General features: G+C 42.3%; 1 protein-coding gene across 1 annotated transcript in view; it reads right to left on the bottom strand.

The window, feature by feature from the left end:
- Positions 1-13,425: 13,425 nt before the first annotated feature.
- Positions 13,426-19,520, bottom strand: part of PCOLCE2 (procollagen C-endopeptidase enhancer 2) — a 72,632-nt gene continuing 66,537 nt past the window's right edge. Inside the window, exons 8-9 of the mRNA XM_066599468.1 lie at positions 16,147-16,314; positions 13,426-14,035 (exon numbers count right to left, since the gene is read on the bottom strand). Coding sequence (XP_066455565.1) covers positions 13,905-14,035; positions 16,147-16,314 — 299 coding nt within the window. The 3' untranslated portion in view covers positions 13,426-13,904. The remainder of the gene's footprint in view (positions 14,036-16,146; positions 16,315-19,520) is intronic.

The following is a 19,520-nucleotide window of genomic DNA, read 5'->3' as shown; positions in this document are numbered from 1 at the left end:
ACTCCCGAAGCTCCGACTCTTTCATGTGCCGGCTGCCGGGCAGCCGGCGCATACGCAGAGCGGAGCCAGCGGCCGGGGAGCAGAGCCCCGCACAGAAATAGAGCAAGCCGCGATTTGTTTTCTGCGCGAGATTTCGTGTGGACAAATCGCGGCCATCTGCATAGGATTGTGCTTTCTAACGCAATCCTATGGCAGCTTCCACAGGCGGAAATTCTGCAGGAAATCTTGCCGCAGAATTTTTGCCCGTGTGCATGGGCCGCGCAAATACGTGGTGAATGGGCAGGAAACCTATGTATTCACTGCATATTTGCACACCATTTTAATGGGCCCACCTGTGTTCATTTTTGCAAATATACAGGCCTAAGCGATTTTTGAAAGCGCAAATACGCAGCGTATTTGCGCTGCTGGAATACAATTACACCTGTATGAATAAGCCCTAATAGTGACCCTGATAGTGGCCCCTAGTAAAAATAATGACCCCCACAGTGGCCCAGTTGGTAATATTAACCCTCTCAGTAGTAATACCCCCATAGCAACGTTAACCCCCCTCAGTAATAATAAGCCCCCCTTAGTAATAATAAGCTCCCCTCAGTAATAGTAATAAGCCCCCCTCAGCAATAAGAAGCCCCCCCCAGCAATAAGAAGCCCCCCTCCCCTCAGTAATAAGCCCCCCTCAGCAATAATAAGCCCCCCAGTAATAAGAAGCCCCCCTCAGTAATGAGCCCCCCCTTTAGCAATAATAAGCCCCCCCAGTAATAAGCCCTCTCAGTAACAATAATAAGCCCCCCTCAGTAATAAGCCCCCTCAGTAACAATAATAAGCCCCCCTAACCCATATACTTACCTCCTCCCTGCTGTCAGCGCCGCTCCTTCTTTTCTCGTGCTGATCCCCGGGTGCACACTGACGTCAGTGTGTAGGCCGGAGCGCTTCCTCCCCGAGTCCTCTCCTGCGGAACTGAAGAGCAGGGGACTTAGGGGAGGAGGATCCTGGCTGCACACTGACGTCTTTGTGCGCCGGTATCAGCGGTAACAGCGTGATTACCAGCGGGGAGCTGCGGCACCCCAGCTGGTAATTGCTGCAGTGATGAGCGGAGTCGGCACGCTGCGGACCACATAACACGAGGCAGCAGGCCGGATTCGGAACGCGGGCCTTGTGTTTGACACATGTGGGCTAAAGGGTCTTTAAGGGGTTAAGGTAGCAGGGGTTTAGATCCCAAGGGGGACTTTTCTTATTATGTATACACTGTAATAGCTGAGGAATCCCCACCACGGATGTGTTTTTTTTCTGTCCTGTATGGATTTAGGACAAATGTTGTGTTTGCATGCTTTTTTAGTTATAGAGGAGACTGTATTCCCTAGCTTTGGCTGCTGCCAATAACATACTGTATTTGGCTAAGCTTGCTGGTGCGCTAAAGGACTAGCTACTGGGAATAAAGCCCTTGATCAAGCTAGTCACGAATATAGCTGGACGCTTAGGCAAACATAGGAATCAAGTTCAATTGTAAATACGTCTGGCTTAGCTTTATAGCACAAACTAAAGGCCCATTTACGCGAGCCGATCATCGCTAAAAAATCACTAAAAGGCGATCGTTTTAGCGATAATCGTTGCGTCTAAATGTGTGCCCATTATGCATGTTTCATGCACTGCTAGCTGATCTTTAAATTCAGTCCAACCTAAAAATCATCAGTCAGTCTTATCAGCAGTTCTCCACGCGGAGTGCTGATAGCATTATTTACCCCTGGAGAACAAAGGATCTGAGCACAGATAATAGCCCTTGGGCTATTAACTGCTTTCAGCTAAGGCTTCATTTGCACACGTAATTGCTCTTTAGTAGCTGAGTAGCTACTTAATAGTTTATGCAAAACGATCGCTCAAAGCTGTCACTTAAACTGTCGTTTGAGCGATCTTTGAGCGATCATCAGCCCGTGTAAACCAGCCTTTAGTAAGGTATCACGATCTGGTAAACAAATATATCAGAATCGGCTGAAATGGGCAGACCTCTCAAGTGGAGCACCCGTCCCAGAAAAGGTGACCCGGCTATGGGAGAGATGCTTGTACGCAATCCAAACCAAACCAAACTGGCAACTAAACTATCTTTATACTTAACTAGTAAGCACACAAAATACTAACCTCAAAAGCTGACTACACAACCAGTACTGAGAACTCAGGAGCACTGGATACACTCATCGCAGTAAGAACTGACACAGAGTGCTGAGCAATTACACAGAAAGTATAACTGGCATTATACATTTTAAGAGAAAGCCTGATAGGCTGACTGGACTAAGAGACAGCCCAGCCGGTCTATCAGCACTGGAACCAGCCATTTGCTGGAGTAAAGAGTTTGGCAGGTATCTCCTGTTTTCCCCTCTGTGGTATGCTGAATTGTGCTCCTGCTAGGTATTTTTTTCTGGAGCCACTATATGTGCAGAAGTGGCATGCCATTATTTCTGCCGGTAGTTGTGCTGTCTGCAGTGCTCCATCTTCTCTTCCTACTCCTATCCTTGAGTAGAAGCAGTGGATCTGTCGTCACTTCCACCACTCAAGGGTGGCACAATAGTGAAAGTGGACATAGGACAGTCAATGTGATCGAACTTTACTCTGATCAAAGGCAACAAGCTTGATGGTTGCAACAATGGCCCTTAGCTTGACACTTTTATATGGGCAGATAGTTTGCTTGTTACAGATAATGGCAGAAAGCTTAGCAGTTAGTCTCTGATGCCACACTCAGATTGGCAGTTATAGCATAATCTATAACAGTCTAATGTGGGTACACAGAATGGCAGTTGCAAATAGGAAAAGTCTCTATAAGGCATACTTTACAGCGGTTGCGGGGCCAAGTGGGCGAGCAGGGTCTCAGTCTCTGATCACACAAATCACACAGGGTGTCAAGGCTTTCATCTGCTCTCAGTACAGGTATCACACTGGGAGTGGTCTATAATAGCTTGCAGGATTCTCAGGCCTTCTCCAGTCTCGGGGCTCTTCCACCTAAGTGATCAGGCCACACAGCAGTCAAGAGTGGATCCAAGGTTATTTGTAGGAAGTGAACAGTACTATATTTAAACACAGGGAGGCATACTAGATCCTGGCAGCTAGCTGAAGAAGATCCCTGTCATAGAGGGCGAATAGATAGCCGTAGTGGAAAACTGGCATTGCAGGCTTGAAGTGTGGCCTGATTGGTTAGGCCTAATATGTGGCCAAAGGAGTTGGGCCTAGACTAAGGCCTACTTTGAACAGTGCCAAGAGACTTGGTCTAGGCTCATTAGAAGGTGGGAGGGGGTAGGGAGGTGGGGACTTAGAGATCTGGAAAACTGGAACTTGCCTCTCCATCCTTGATTAGAACAGACCTGGATTTAGGTCTGGTGACCTGCTTTGAGATTGACTTGAGGGTCTTGTGGGATGAAAGAGACACCAGATGGGCAACGGAAGATGTGATTAGACAGAGACTTCTGTGAAGTGAAAAAGGGTCAGAAAAGGTTATATTGATGATAAGTGGTTATATGATTTGCCACTATATGTATACTCATCATCATTCTAGATTTATGGTACCTTGTATGACTGTAACGAGCATTGTCAAGCTTTGTTAGCACTGCAAGTAAGAAACAAAACTGCATAAGGTTCATACAGTTGAAAGTGGATCCAGTCAGTACTTGTCGTTTTTACAGTAAAATGAAAAAAAGGGGGGGGTTGGTATCGTGTTAGCCAGTAGAGCAAAGTGTGATGGTTCTCAGTGAGAGAAACCAAAAATACATGATGTTGCAGCAAGCTTTCAGGTCTCCTAATGATCCTTCATCAAGCTAAAATCAGTTTAATTTTTGCCTGGCGAAGGATCGATAGAAGACCCGAAAGCTTGCTGTAATATCATGTATTTTTGTTAGTCAGTAAAAGGTATCATATCTACAAGGTTACTTGGTTTCTCTCACTGAGAACAATCACACTGTCTTCTTTACAAGGGCACCTTTATAAGGACAACCTGTTAAGCAGCTTTAGCACAGCATTTCCCCTATAGCTGCGGAGATGCATCTGCAATGGATCGAAGCCTTCACAGCAGCACCACCACCAGTGGTATGGGAAGTCTACTAGAGGTATGGCATCGTTTTTTTTCAGCCTGTTGCAGTCTGCAGTAAAAGCACAGAGTAGAACTGACAGTCACAGGCAACACTTATCCAGGATGGCCCAAGAGTATGCCAGCTCCCCCGTAGATGTACTCAGACATGGCGTTGGCCACTTTGACATCTGGGAGTCTTAGCTGGATGAGTGGCCGGAGCTTGTACAACATGCTTTAGAGAGCTTTAGAGTTGTTTGCCTGCCTCGCTACAGTGTGCTATAAGAAAGGGTGTTCAGCAAAGCTGGGGGTGTGATAACTAACAGACAATGTGGATCACCTGACATTTATAAAGATTAACCATTCATGGATGTCACCTGACTTCTACACCCCCATGGCAGATTCCACTGATTAGTTGGCAGTTTAGCAATCTTTACTCACATATGACTGAGCATAAATGTATTGCAAAGACCATATTGTGCCCTCAAGGTGCTGCCGGTGGTGGTGCAACTGCTGCTGCTCTCCTTTTCCTGCTTTCGACATGGTTCCTCTTCCTACTTCCCCCCCAAAGGAAAAATATTTCAATATCGAAATAGAGAGCTACAGCAATCATGTTTCCACGAGGAGCACACTGCCACCAGGGTGCTGTTGTTGTTGGTGTTGTTCCTTGGCACAATTTTTGATCTAGGAGACCCTATGTGGGACTTCTTTTGTTTTCAGTGACACCCCTGTACTACAATTGACCCCTACATCACTATACACCCTTTTGACCAATTTTTGTGAAGAGCTCAGTGTTCCACAGAACTGCACTGGGGACCTTCTGGAAGGCAAATTAGTGAATCCGATTTTTACTCCCATTGATTTTAAAGGCAGAGGCGGCACATTTTTTATAAAAATAATTTTTATTGAATGCGAGCATAATAAACATATATTTCTCCATAGGAGGGCTCATGTATCTTTAACGTTACATAATAACAGGAATAAGTTCTCTTAAAGCAACAGAATTTTTAAAGTGACGGTACTCTATATCAAATGCGATTCAAAATATGCTGGCTCGTCACCTGGCGTCTCTTGCCATCATTTACATCTCTGGTGTATCTTTCTCCTTGGCGGCACATCACGTCCTCGCAGAACTATCAACATATTTTGTCTCTAGTGCTATCTGTGGATAACTGCTACATAGATCATCATCATGGCCATAGGACCCGACCTCAAGCGTAGGAGCAGCGTCCTCTAGGCAGAACGCCCAAACATGTCTTAGAAGTCACTTACTTATCCCGAGGTCGTCACACCACAATACTGGCTTTTAACTCCTGCATTGCATCCAGATTTATGTATCACATGCTGCTTGACATTTACTCTCCCAATCACGTGCCTTAAAGGGGTTGTCTCGCGAAAGCAAGTGGGGTTAAGAACTTCTGTATGGCCATATTAATGCACTTTGTAATATATATCGTGCATTAAATATGAGCCATACAGAAGTTATTCACTTACCTTCCTTGCGCTGGCGTCCCCGTCTCCATGGCTCCGTCTAACTTCAGCGTCTAATCGCCCGGTCCGGCAGCAGCGGCGTTCTGGCTCCGCCCCCTTGTAGGCGTCATCGCGTAGCTCCGCCCCGTCACGTGTGCCGATTCCAGCCAATCAGGAGGCTGGAATCGGCACACATGACGTGGCGGAGCTACGCGATGACGCGCAGAAGGGGGCGGAGCCAGAACGCCGCTGCTGCCGGACCGAGCCGAAGGCAAAAGACCCTTCTGCGCAAGCGCGTCTGATCGGGCGATTAGACGCTGAAGTTAGACGGAGCCATGGAGATGGGGACGCCAGCGCAGGGAAGGTAAGTGAATAACTTCTGTATGGCTCATATTTAATGCACGATGTATATTACAAAGTGCATTAATATGGCCATACAGAAGTGCTTAACCCCACTTGCTGCCGCGAGACAACCCCTTTAATGCACCATTATAAAACATTTACACAACATCACATCACACTTCAACTTTGTGTATTAACCCTTGCATACTCAAATCCTCTATTGCTGTTTGCTATATCTGCAGCATCTGTGGCAATTCTTTGACATCGCTACCGTGATGTCAGGCACTGCAGTGAGGGAGACTCCCTTTCCTTCCATATGATGTGGGGTGCTTCACCCCAAGAATGCAGCCGGCCTTCCATTTTTGCCCCTAGGTCTTCATGAGTCTTGGTGGTCACAGTCTCTCCTAGTAGGCAGCTCCCCAGTATGGGGGAGCTCATGCTGCAGTCTCTGCCACTGCTCTCTTCGCTCTGCCTGCTATGCCCTGTGATGCAGGTCAAATAGACTTTTACAATGCCCCCTCCTTGGTGCCAAATCTTCTTTCACACTTGGGGAGGGGGCGTGGGCTTAGCCTGCATTGTTCCCCTATCAGAAAGACAGATCTTCACAGCGCTGACGCTTCCTGATCTGTAGTCATCTCACTAACATCACAGGCAGGATTACACTAAAACGTTACACCTATATGTAGATATCACAGATCCACCATTCACAATAGGTGATCAGCTGTGACTATCTACTGCCCTCCCTGCAAAATGACCCCTGTACAAGTCACATGACATGTCTAGAACAGTCTCCCATACAAGTCAATGGATGCCTTCCTGTCCATTGTGTGAATAGCCCATGAAACTTCTGTAAGACATCTCTCTGAATGCTCTTAAGGCCGTTTCCACACGGGCGATTTTCTCACAATGCAACAGTGCTATAAATCTTATGTATGTAGAGTCCATGCTTTCCTGTGGGTTCTTCTACACAGCGATGTTTTGTAGCCTGCGAAATTGCGAGACTACAAAATCGTGGAATGCTCTATACAGCCGCGATTTGCTTTGTTTTGTAGCCCATGTTTTCCTATGGAGCCTTCCTTTGTGTTGCATCGCATCGCATGAAAATGGCTGAGCCAGCGCTCGAGAACCAATCACAGCTGGCGCTTCCTGGAGGCAGGCATTTTAATTCTCCAATCCAGGAAGAGCCGCCTGCTGTCTACAAAAAAAAGTGTCCCGGAGCTACAGGGGAGACACGTGCCGCCACTGACAGCACCTGAGAGGTAATGTATAATTTTTTTTTAGGATACACATAGGGATTATTTTCAGGGTAGGACTTATATTTCAAGCCCCCCCCAAAAAAATCCCAGCAACTTTGAATCTCGTGCGACTTTGAAGCAACAGAAAATCGCGATATTGCCGTGAGAAAACGCGACAATATTGCACAGAACACAGTTGCGATACTGCTGAGATTTTCTCACATCCATATCGTTGTCGCCCATGTGGAAGCGGCCTAATGCTGCTAAATGTAGCTCAGGAAAGATGGCTGCCCCCATTGTCATGTACAAACAACAGAATAAAAAAGTTCTACACTCAAAAAATAAAAACAGATTAGAAAAATGAAAAATATTTCTATGCTTTTAATAAGTAAAAAAAAAATGGTGATACATTCCCTGCAAATAATCCAATGTATTTCATGACTTTAATATCAGATTATAGTTGGAATGAAATTGATCTAACAGTTGTGTTAAAAAAAAAATCTGGAAATAACGAAGGCAGTTCTGATTTTCCATTTTAATACTGAAAAGATTCTAAGAAATTGTGGGATTTTATGAGCTCAAATTAGTTTTTTTCTTTTAGAAGGAACAAATGAAACACACCAGTAGCCAAGCATTTAACTCCTTTTAGGAAAAACTATTTGCTGCAATGTGAAGGAGTTAATGTCAATGCTGGTCTGGGTAATGAAAATAAATACGTTTAGTTACCATTATATCCATTAGAAGATATTAGAAAATGTATTTCATATAAAAATGCAAATATCTTAAACCGTCTCCATTGCCGGTCATGTGTTCTTTCTTCCGGCACTGCGGAGAGTCGTCCGCCCCTGCAGTGCGTCTGTCTTCTTCGTGCAGGAAGACGGGCGCATCGGCCCGTGTGACTGAGCCTTTAATGTGACCCGTTAGCTGTACAATTCCACTGAAAAACAAACTGAAATCTTTTACAGTGCAAAAATAAAAATAAGGCTAGTTTCACATCTGTATCGGAACTTCCAGCTAGAGGTTCCATCGCAGATCCGGAAGAAAAAGCACTGCATGTCTCCCAAAACCAGGCAGCTGGGCGGACCCCATTATAGACAATGACTGAACCGTTCGGCCACTGGGATTCCCCTTTCCTGCTCCCAGCATTTACAAGAAATAGATTTAAATTTGGTACAACAGTGACATTACCAAGAATTGGACAACACTCAAAAATTAATGAAAAGATCAGAAGAAAATTAGTCCTGGAGGCTGCCAAGAGACTTACAGCAACATTAAAGGAGCTGCAGGAATTTCTGGCAAGTACTGGTTGTGTAGTGAATATGACAACCATCTCCCATATTCTTCATATTTTTGGGCTGTGGCGTAGGGTGGCAAGATAGATGCCTTTTCTAACAAAGAAAAAAAACTTAAAAATAACAATTAACTCACCTAGGAGTGCTGACAGGCTCTTCTACCTTTCCCCATCAGTCTTCATCTATATTCTGGTGGCCGGGGATTTAAAAATTTCAATCTCCAGAAAATGCTGCCTCTGATTGGCTGAGCACTGTGACCAATCAGAGGCAGTGCTCAGCTATAATTCAATGAGTACTGCCTCTGATTGGTCACAGCACTCAGCCAACCAGAGGCAGCACTCAACCATTCTTTGAATTCAATGAATGGCTGAGTGCTGACATTCATTGAATTCAATGAATGGCTGAGTGCTGTGACCAATCAAAAACAGCGCTCAGCCACTGAATGTCAGCGGAGTGCTGCCTCTGATTGGTCACAGCGCTCAGCCAATCAGTGGCAGCACTTTCTGGCGGCAGGGATTTTTCAATCCCCGGCCACCAGAATACAGATGAAGAGTGGCATGGACGTGGAGAAGAGCTTTCAAGCTTAAAAAAGGACATTTGTGGCCGATATGTAGTTTGCTTACTTTTAAAGATCATGGATCAAGTTTTTTTCAATTGTTAAAGAACTTTCTCTGCCTATACTGCCACTACATCTATTATACTCTAATTTGCTGATGGGCCTAAAGACCGGGCCACAACTTTCAGTAATGTCCTATTACTTGGCTTTTGAACCTTGTTATTATACTGACATATTCTGGTTGTCCGCATTAGAAGTTATTGTATTACTGTTAATTGTTAATAAAGCGTTGTTTAATGACGACTGCCAATGTCTACGGCTGCAGCTTCCCTTGACGAGCACCACTACCAGCTATTACTGGCGAATAGCGTAATGTCAGTGCAGACCTGAGGGCAGAGCAGGGAGATTGTTGGAGAGTGGCGACGAGTTGGAGCCGTGTACAGCCCACCCACATCACAAAGGAGGAAAGCAGATCTAATAGGAAAAGAAGGTAAGTAAGGAGTAAGTTTATAGTATTTTTAAAAAAAATGACCAATTAGGAGCCTTTCCAGTAGAGTATACTATATGGTCCGCATCACTTTTTCACCCATTTAAATCCTGTCAAATGAATAATTGTACTGCATAGAATCCTTTCCTAAGCAGAAAGACAGCAGACTTAAATAATGTGCGGTTTCTAACCACATCTTTTATGGAATACGATATTGTGATTCCTGCTTTTAAATTCTCCTGCCAGCTGAGATGGCTATCATCGCTAACTGCAATCCCAGCGGTTTAGCACAATTTCTGGAATGTGTAAACTATAGAGGACTGAGGAGTAGAAAAGGTTTCTGGTATTCACAGCCTGGAGGTGCCTGTTATTCACACTCACAAACCAAGCTGGATATGCCTCACTTAACTCTATAATGTAGCCCACTAGGCTCTGTGATGTGGAGTATATTCATGGTAATTGTACTTCATCCTAAATGTAAGTGTAATAGGATGACTTGGAAACGCTCTATAGGGTTTAAATAAATTTTATAATTCACGGGGGATTACCTAAAAGTGTACTGGTGCCATTCCAAACCTCAATGTGGTATAAATAACAGCTGGAGCCAGTTATTTAATGTATGCGGTAGCATCCGACAGCTACGCCATTCAAAGCTGATGCTGTAGGCAGTTCACTCCACGTGTCGCTCATATAATTTAAAGGGGTTTTCTGGAAAACGTTTTCAATGACAGCAAGATCGCCTCCATCCCTGTGCATTGGAATCCTAGTAATGTGGTTGCTGCTTTTCTTTGCTTTGGGGAGCAGTTCATTATTTTGGCTAAGAAATTATTTAATTAACTGAACTGAATGAAATTTCGTATATTAGTGAGAGTCATAGGATATGGTAAGCTGTCAATGTCAAATTCTGTGAAACTCCTTTAATGAGCCATATACATATTTCAGTTGGACAGAATGAGGACTAGTGGTGGGCGAACTTTTGAAAAGTTGGGTTCTTCGGTTCGTCAAACTTTTGCAACAGGTTTGGTTTGTCCGAATTAGTTTGAACCGAAACCCCTTAAACTGGTGTATAATATTGTCCAAGAACCATAGAAGCCCTGTATAACACTTTGAGTGCGTTCCAATCAGGACATATTTATAGGGCAAGAATGTTTTTTATCCATTGACAGTAAACGGAGCTCTTGAACAAGAGACAAGGTGCGTTAGTATTAAAATAAGGCTCTCTTCACATTAATATCACAGCTATCATTATTAATGAAATTATTATGTCTTTGAAGGATCAATTTTTAAGCAGATCCCAAGGAATCCTGACAGATCCTATTGACCTTTGATGGAGGTTATCTGGGACTTTTTTCACAAAAGTTGCTCAGCATGCAGAACCAACATAAAAGAATCTACACTCACCTTCCCCGCTTCCATGTTGCTCATATTCTGCAGGCACCTGGTCCCCGCTCCTCTTGACTTCCAGGTGCAGGGAGCAAAACATGAAGTCACTAGCACCAGGGCGATGTGACCGCTGTAACAGGTCATCAGCTCCCTTCACCTGGTTAACTGCAGCAATCACATGACCTGGTGTTGGTATGTCATCACTTTGTACCCGGAGGTGAAGACCAGCGGGGATCACGTGCCAGTGGAAGTGAAGAGGCAGGGTAATAGGGACAGTGACTATATCATATTTTTATGTTGGTCCTACATCCTAAGTAGTTTTTGAAAAAAAGTCCCCTTTAATGGGTGACCAGAAGAAAGCCACACATTTGTTGGTGCGTAACAGAAAGTGTGGGATAAGAGAGAGACTTTTTCCCACTTGACTACAGAGAAACAGAGCACTAGTGTACGGAAGAAGAAGGAGAAGAAGGATTCTCTCTCTCAACTGACCAGAGCCTGTGGGAAGAGGTGAACATCTACGAAAGAGAGTCCCCTCTGACCGGGAAATAACCGCAAACCAGATCAGAACTAAGGGAGTTATGAGTAGCGTTGAGGTCGTAGACAAGGGAGCTTTTAGTTGACAAGACAGGAGTGACACAGTTACTCAGGAGGGATACCTGGTCCCAGAGCAATTGTGGTTATATACAGGGGGGACACGGGCCTCCCTCCTCTTGATCGTGGTGTTCCCAGCAGTTATACCCCCACCGATCAGACATTTTTAAAGTTGGCACAGACCCTATCAGTGGTTAATGTTATAGCTGATCAGTATATATAAGTCAAATTTGTACAAAGCACCACGATTCTCAGTGTCTTTATAGATTATACAAAGCTGAGCAGGACTACATAGACTATTATATGAATATTAATACAACATTGGGGGTACTGTTCATGTCTTTTCAACCTTGGATTTCATATTCAACAGATGGAGATGGAGATTTCAAGACCAGTCTTATTTTCAATGGGATTCAGCCTTGATCAAATGATTTGTTGTGACAATGGACATCACTTATGAGGGATGCGTATAACATAAATGGCATCTATTAACTATCTACTAATTTTACACTAACCAATGTGATGGCCAATGTTATAGATTACATTTTTTTTCAGTTATGACATTTTTTTATTTCTCGATCCATTGATTACAATGTTCCAGCCGTTTTTGGCTCCTCCTGGCAGCTGAAGAAAGTCCCATATTATGCTATATACATTACCCCCCCTGCCAAACCCCAAGGCTGATTAATTCTCAAAATTACACAATGGTTATATGTTATTTCTGTTTTAAAATGTTTACAAAGATTTTACCAAATTAATGAGAACATCCCTGGTTACAGTTAAACTCACGAAGCAAACTTGTATTCATGGACCAATTTCTATGTAACACTGTATCGAATACATTTACCGATGTCCACAATTACAATGTTACATGAATGTTTACCGAAATACCAATAAAAATATTGAAAAAGAAAGAGCAGGTACTCTTCAAATCAGGTTGAATCATTTGATTTTCTCAAGGTCTGAGATAAATAGAGTAAAATATAATTTACAGCTGTTCAGGGGAGGATAGAGAGACAGGATTACCTATCAGCCTCCTACACTACACCAGTGCTACTTGTTAGTCATTAGTTTATATAACTGTTCTCCACACCATAGCTAATTACTCACACGATTAATAATGCTGAAGGCTTCTGTCTCATTCAATTAGTCATTAGAAGAAAGCAGTTTAAATAATAGTTCATCTTGTCATACTCCATTACAGTGTGATCAAAATATCCATATACACTGCAAGGAAATAATACAACCTGTCAAAGACTTTATAGAACCAAGTATGTTCCAATCTGCTAAAAACTAAACAATATTGACTTCTTTTATTTGTCAAATCTATAGGAGTCAGGTGAAATTACTGAACTTTACTTCTTAGTGTTAAAAACTTTAATAACATTAGAAGCTACGTGCCCAATGTCGTGTAGGTCATGCTCATGCTGCGAAAATAGCTGTGACCCAACAAGGCATGAGATAGTCTTCACAATATCTTTGGAAGCATCACGTGGTACCTGCCACCAAGATTTAAACAGGAGATCTTACAGGTTGAGGTGCGGCTACCATGGATCGAATTTGTTTTTTCAGCAGATACCATTGATGCTCAATTGGATTAAAATCTGGGAATTTGGAGGCCAAGTCAACACCTTGAACTCTTTGTTATGTTCCTCAAACCATCACTAAACAATTTTTGTAGTGTGACAGGGTACATAATTCTGCTGAAAAAGGTCAATGCTATTAGGGAATACCTCTGCCATAATGGGGTGTACTTGGTCTGCAACAACGCTATGGTTGGGGGCACATGCCAAAGTGACATCCATATGAATGCCAGGATCCAGAGTTTCCCAGCAGAACACTGCCCAGAGCATCACACGGCTTTGTCTTCTTCCTATAGTGCATCCTGGTGCTCTCTCTTCGCGGATACACAACTAGCTGTTTATATGGTTCAAAAGAAATGTGATTCATCTGACGAGCCCACCTTTTCCCCTTTATACCCATTTTTACTTTTAGAACAATTATGGAATGAAAAGGTATAACATAAGTAGTGGAGAGACTTTATTAAGCATAGATTAAACACACACAAAAAAAATTGCATTTAAAAATATTTATTACACTGGAAAAAAGTGTTCTGAAAATAAAAAAAAGACCAAAAATATAAATATTGCACTTAAAGTTTTTTTCATATGTTACATCACCATACTTTTAACTCCTAAAAATAGAATTTTCATAATTTTCAGAAATGTATAAATAAAACAGATTTAAAAGTAGTCGGAACCTAGAACAGTTCAATTTATAAGTCAATGGAATCTCGATGGGAGAAGCTTATATCAGAGCTACCCTGACTGGATGTGCAAGGAATTACAATGGTTAATGATGGCCAGCCCAGTCTAGCAGTGAAAGTACTGTATAAACACTGCCAAAAGATGATGACGACTGAATTACAGACTTCCTAAATCCGTATTATCTTTCTCTTCAATCAGGAGAGGCACAATCACAAAGGTCAAGAAAAAAAAACAGTCATCTAACATCTCTTGTTTTTCAATGCATTCAGCATTTTCTGGTTCTTTGTTTTAAAACTCATCACAAAGTTGCTTGGTAAAATCTTTGCTCGCCCCTCATCATCAACTTGACCCATGATGATATAATTCAAACCTGTAAGAAAGACAACAAGATGAGATAGAAGCTGTTTACATGTTAGAGTCGAAGCTACGGTCTACTTTCATGGAGCTTCTCAAAAATGACTCATAAACAACCCTTATTATTATATTCACTTATACAGCACCTACATATTCTGTAGCACAGTACAAAGATTGCCATCACACTTACCATTGTGGCTCACAGTCTAAATTCAAAATTAACCTACCAATATGTTTTGGAATGTAGGAGGACACTGGAGTGCCAGTGCAAACACAAGGGGAACATACAAATTCCATGCAGATGTTGCCATGGATCAGATAGAAACCTAGGACCCCAGTGCTGCAAGGCAACAGTCCTAACAGTTTTGCATATGTCATTCCTTTTCATGCTATCCTCATTCGCAGTATGCACCACCAATCAGAATTAACATGGTCATACGTCTTAAAAACGATTCTTCTTGTCCCTATTTCCAGTGAATCCATGAATACAATTTTGTAATGATATTGTAACAAAATGAGTGGGTAGAACATACTTGTGATTTATCCCATTAGATACATAGAACCTGCGTAATCACTGAACATGTTTTTAAAGGAACAATAGTTTCAATACTGCTCCCTTAGAGCTCCTTCACATGGGTGCTGCGATTTTCAACCGCCCGCATCGTGGCCACCCCACAGCTGGAAATCACATGAACAGGAGGCAGGCGTGACCAAGTCGCGGCTGCATCTCCCGTTTTGACGCCCATTTAGACGGCGGGGCTGCAGTGTGTATATGCCGCAGCCTGAAACACCATCCCACTCCTCCTCTCCGTCCCTTGCCGGCTGCCAGCAAATGGAGGGGGAGGGACAGGGCGGGAGCTAGTGTGTTAAACTCCCGCCCCCTTTCCGACCCTTTCCGGCTGCCAGCAAGAGGAGGGGGCAGAACAGAGCGGGAGCTTATCAGGGCTAAGATGGATGGATACTTATTTCATTCTTATTTTATCTGTACATCTGGTTAAGTTCAATTAACTTTCTTCAATTACACTAATTGTTATTCCGCATTAAACTCTCAACCCTTAAAGTTGTACATGTATGCCCTCTGAGTACGGGTTTGTATGGTGCAGTATTGGGAGATGCTGGCTGTTTTTGAAAGTTGACACTAGCCCGCAACAACTGGGATCAGCAATCACACTGATTAAATTTTTAAATGCTACTGTCAATTTTGATAGCAGCACTTAAGTGCTCAGATCAGTTTTCAGGGATGCCGGACTGCTCCCTCATGATGAGATACAAAATTGACATTGAGTTATTATAACAGCCAGAGGCCCTCTTAAGGCCCCCAGGGCTGTCATGAATGAAAGTTTACCAAGGCGTGCCTGTGGCCTGTCTTGATAGACTAACTGTCAGAATATAGTATAATGCAATACCATGGTATTGCATTATACTGTATGAATAATCAAACTATTGCAAGTTCAGGGCCCCATAGATGACTAAAAAAAGTAGAAATAAATGAATTTTATTTATTATTGTAAAAAATGAAGGATATTAAAAGTTAAAAAAACTTTCCCCATATTTAAAATAATACATAAAAATAAATATATTTGGTATCATCGTGTCCATAAAAGTCCAATTAATCAAAATAATACATCATTCATCCCAAACAATGAATGTCATAAAAAATAAATCAATACAAAACGCCCGAATTACACTTTTTTGGTCCCCCTGTCTCCCTGCCCCCCCAAAAAATAAATTAGTAAAAAGCAATCAAATAATTGATTATTAATTAATTTTTTAAAAGATATTTTACTTTTAAAAAGTAGTACAGAAAAAAAGACCTAAATAAAATTGGTTCTTCCTTGATCATACTGACCCAGAGAATGAAGCTATCATGTCATTTTAGCCACAGTTTGTAAGCTATAAAAATAATACTCCCTTCCACCCAAATCGCATTTTTTGCCATTTCACTCCACTTAGATATTTTTTAAACTTTTTCAGTACATTATATGGTACTATCATGGTTACATTCTATGTAACATAATAGTGTGTCTTCTGAAATAAGTGTTAAAAGACAGATTTTAGACCATACACATCATAAAAATCCAATTGCAAGGTAAAACCTTTGAAAATATTGCATGTATTTTTACTAACCTCTTCTGATCATTGGGCACTGTTTACACACTACAATAATTTTGGAACTCATGGATTTGCCAGCTTGCTGGATGGCTAGGGTCCCTTCTTTATACACATTGATAATAGACACTGTTGCATACACACTTCCACTTCTGCTCACTGTTGTTATAACTGTGCCAGTAATCACTTGAAAAGTAGAGAGAATGATTAGCAATTATACAGCATGTATCCACTAAATATGACATACCTGAAAAAAAATCTAATAAAACGTTTTTTTGGGCAAACTCTATTGATGACCTCTCCTCGTGATAGGTCATCAATAGTTAATTGCTGGGCAGCTGCTGCTCAGGGTCCCCAGCGATTAGCTGATTGTCTGAAATCAATGGAAGCCTATTGCCGCCTATTACACTTCCGTGTCCGCCACCAATGTCAATGGTGGAAGTGTTGGAAGTGAAGTTGTAGGTTTCAGCTCCCATTAATTAAGCTTCCAATGATGATGTCTTGCCCCACTGCACTGACAGCAGACTTGACGGTCAGCTGATCTCCAGGTATCCTGAACGACAGCTGTCCAGCCATTACTTCATGATGACCTGTCCTGAAGAGAAATAATGTATAAATAAATGGATACGCGCTCCAATCAATAGGCAATAAAGTCAAGATTTCACAAGTAAAAACCGGCTAGGACTCACCTGGTGTGCAACACCTGTCATATGACAGGCGTCCACACCGCCAGTCCAGGAAGGACTTCAGTATTATCCAATCTGCAAATCCCTAATCGATAGGGAGCACATCTGGAGGCGGAGCAAGCAGGTAAACAATGACCTCGGTCGTAATCACAAATAAAGGATAGGATAAAAGTGCCTGCACTACTTGGCGAATGGATGGTTGGTGAATAAATATACAGAGGGTGATAGAACTTACTTAGGCCCCCTGTACACGGGCGGAAATTCTGCGGCGGGATTTCCCTCAGAATTTCTGCCCACGCCCACCTGCATAGGATTGCAATACAAAACGCAGACAGCTGCAGACAGGCCCTATTTGTCCATGTGAAAATACACACAGAAAACAAATCGTGGCATGTTCTATTTTTGTGCGGGTCTCGCAGAGGCCCGCACAGAAATGTTAGTAGTGCCGGGCCGGCTCCAGTCTGCACATGTGTCGGCTGGCCAGCAGCCGGCACATCACAGAGCCGGAGCCGCGGAAGCAGGTGAGAGCCGCACTGGTCCCTGCAGGGACGCAGGTCGAATCCCGCTGCGGGAATTCTCGCAGGGGATCTGACCCGGCCGTCTGCAGGGAGCCTAAGTAGAGGAGTCCTGTGCCAAATAGGACTCCTCTAGATTCAGGAAGGTCCTTAACTAAGTGTGTAATCATTGCCTGTATATAAAGCACCTCTGATAACCCCTGTTTTATGCTTGATAAGAAAGGTGTATACCATCAAAACGCATTGCGGAGCATATCATTGGCTCAATTTACCATTGCTTTATGCTCTGTTCTTATGAAATGTCCTGTTACCTATAAATTAGCTGTGACTGATACCTCCCAGGATCCAATCTGGCTTATTGAGGACCTTCCTGGATCTAGAGAAGTCCTATTTGGCACAGTACTCCTCTACTAAGTAAGTTCTATAACAATCTGTATATTTACCATCCAAGTAGCGCGGGGACTTTTATCCTATCCTTTAGCTGTCCTGGAGATGAGTTCTCCTTCAATGGAAGTGTTCAAACAATGGCTGGACAGACATCTGTCTGGGATGATTTAGTGAATCCTGCACTGAGCAGGGGGTTGGACTAAATGACCCTGGAGGTCCCTTCCAACTCTACCATTCTATGATTCTAAGATAGGTTATCAATAGAATTTGCCCAGAAAACCCCTTTAATGGGTTCTTAAGTTTTAACATTTAAAGAGTTAAGGTTCAGGCACGTGTAGCAACTAAAATACTCTAAAAAGGCGCTCCAGCCATTCCTCTACAGCTCTAATTGGCCTGTTTCATTAAAACGCATTGATTTGAGTATAGTTTTTGGTATGGTGATGTCTTTAATATTCCAAAAGTTTTCCTAAAATGGCTTTTCACAGTTTGCAGAAATGCAGAGTAACACATTTCTATTATTACTATGAAACCTGTAGATGAAGGACATTAACAAAATCCATAGCAATCTATAAAATTAGAATATATTTTCTACCATTGATCCTTTGGTGAAATATTATTAACTGAGCTAATATCTTAATCTGGCCATACATGCTCAGGTTCTTCACCAGTACCAGACATGCAGGGGTCCACTTGTTACTTTTTGGAATGGAGAATGTTATAATTGCAATGAAATTTCTTTATTCCCTGAAACACACCTCAATATTTCATGTTGCAAAGAGTTAGTCTTAGTTTATGTTCAGATCAATGCACTGGATTTTAGGAGGAATGCATGGTAGAATAACTGCAGTCAGCACTGGATGTTGAGGTCTTGAGTGGAGTTACTGTAATTCTAGTTTAATAAACTTTTACCTTCTACTGTGAATCTACATAAAAACTTTGCAAATACATCACTAATAAATTTACTACAGCATGTCACTACTCTTTTGTCTGCATACACTGGCATAACTATGGGGGATGCAGTTGCACCCGGGCCCAGGAGCCTTAGGTGGTCCATAAGGCCTCTCTTCTCCATATAGGGAGCCCAGTACTATGAATAAAGCATTATAGTTGAGGACCCTGTTACAGGTTTTGCATTGGGGCCCAGAAGCTTCAAGGTACACCTCTGCGCATATATATGTTTCTTCTGATGCTGTGTTATACCTTGCATGATTAACAGACCCAAGTTGTCTGAAAAGTCGACTGGTTAGCATCATTTCTTTCTGTTACCTATTAAGAGGTATCATGTGCTAACACAAAATGTAGTATTTGAAATGAAAGGAAAGCTAAAACCATAAAATTCAATAAATACAAGGTCAGTAAAGCTAAATATCTAACAAAGTAGTTTTAGATTTGATTCACTTTAAATCTATATATTCAGCCCTTTAATGAGATATCTTGTGGGTTGCTTTAGACTTAATATGAAATACAACATAAAGAAAATGTGATTCCCAAGTGACAACCTTGTCCTTGTAGGTCAAAAATACATGACGAGTTCCAGAAATACAACTTGTAGGAACAAGATGTCTGAATAAAGACCTTTATATAGTAACAGATCACCTTCTGTCTGCCCATTTGTGTTTATGCTGTTTGCTTGGAAAAGATGTTTACATTTTTCTAAATATCTCAAGGAATCCTTTGAGTTGCAGACAGTAACATAAGACACAGACGGAGCAGTAAGCTACCTCATAACCGTTTTTCTGCCAGTTGGTTGGTATTAAAATGCAGTAGTAAATGAATAATTAACAAATAAAAGTTGGCAATTTTT

This window comes from Eleutherodactylus coqui, chromosome 1, assembly GCF_035609145.1.
Source record: "Eleutherodactylus coqui strain aEleCoq1 chromosome 1, aEleCoq1.hap1, whole genome shotgun sequence".
NCBI lineage: Eukaryota > Metazoa > Chordata > Amphibia > Anura > Eleutherodactylidae > Eleutherodactylus > Eleutherodactylus coqui.
This window is presented reverse-complemented; position numbering and strand designations above follow the sequence as displayed.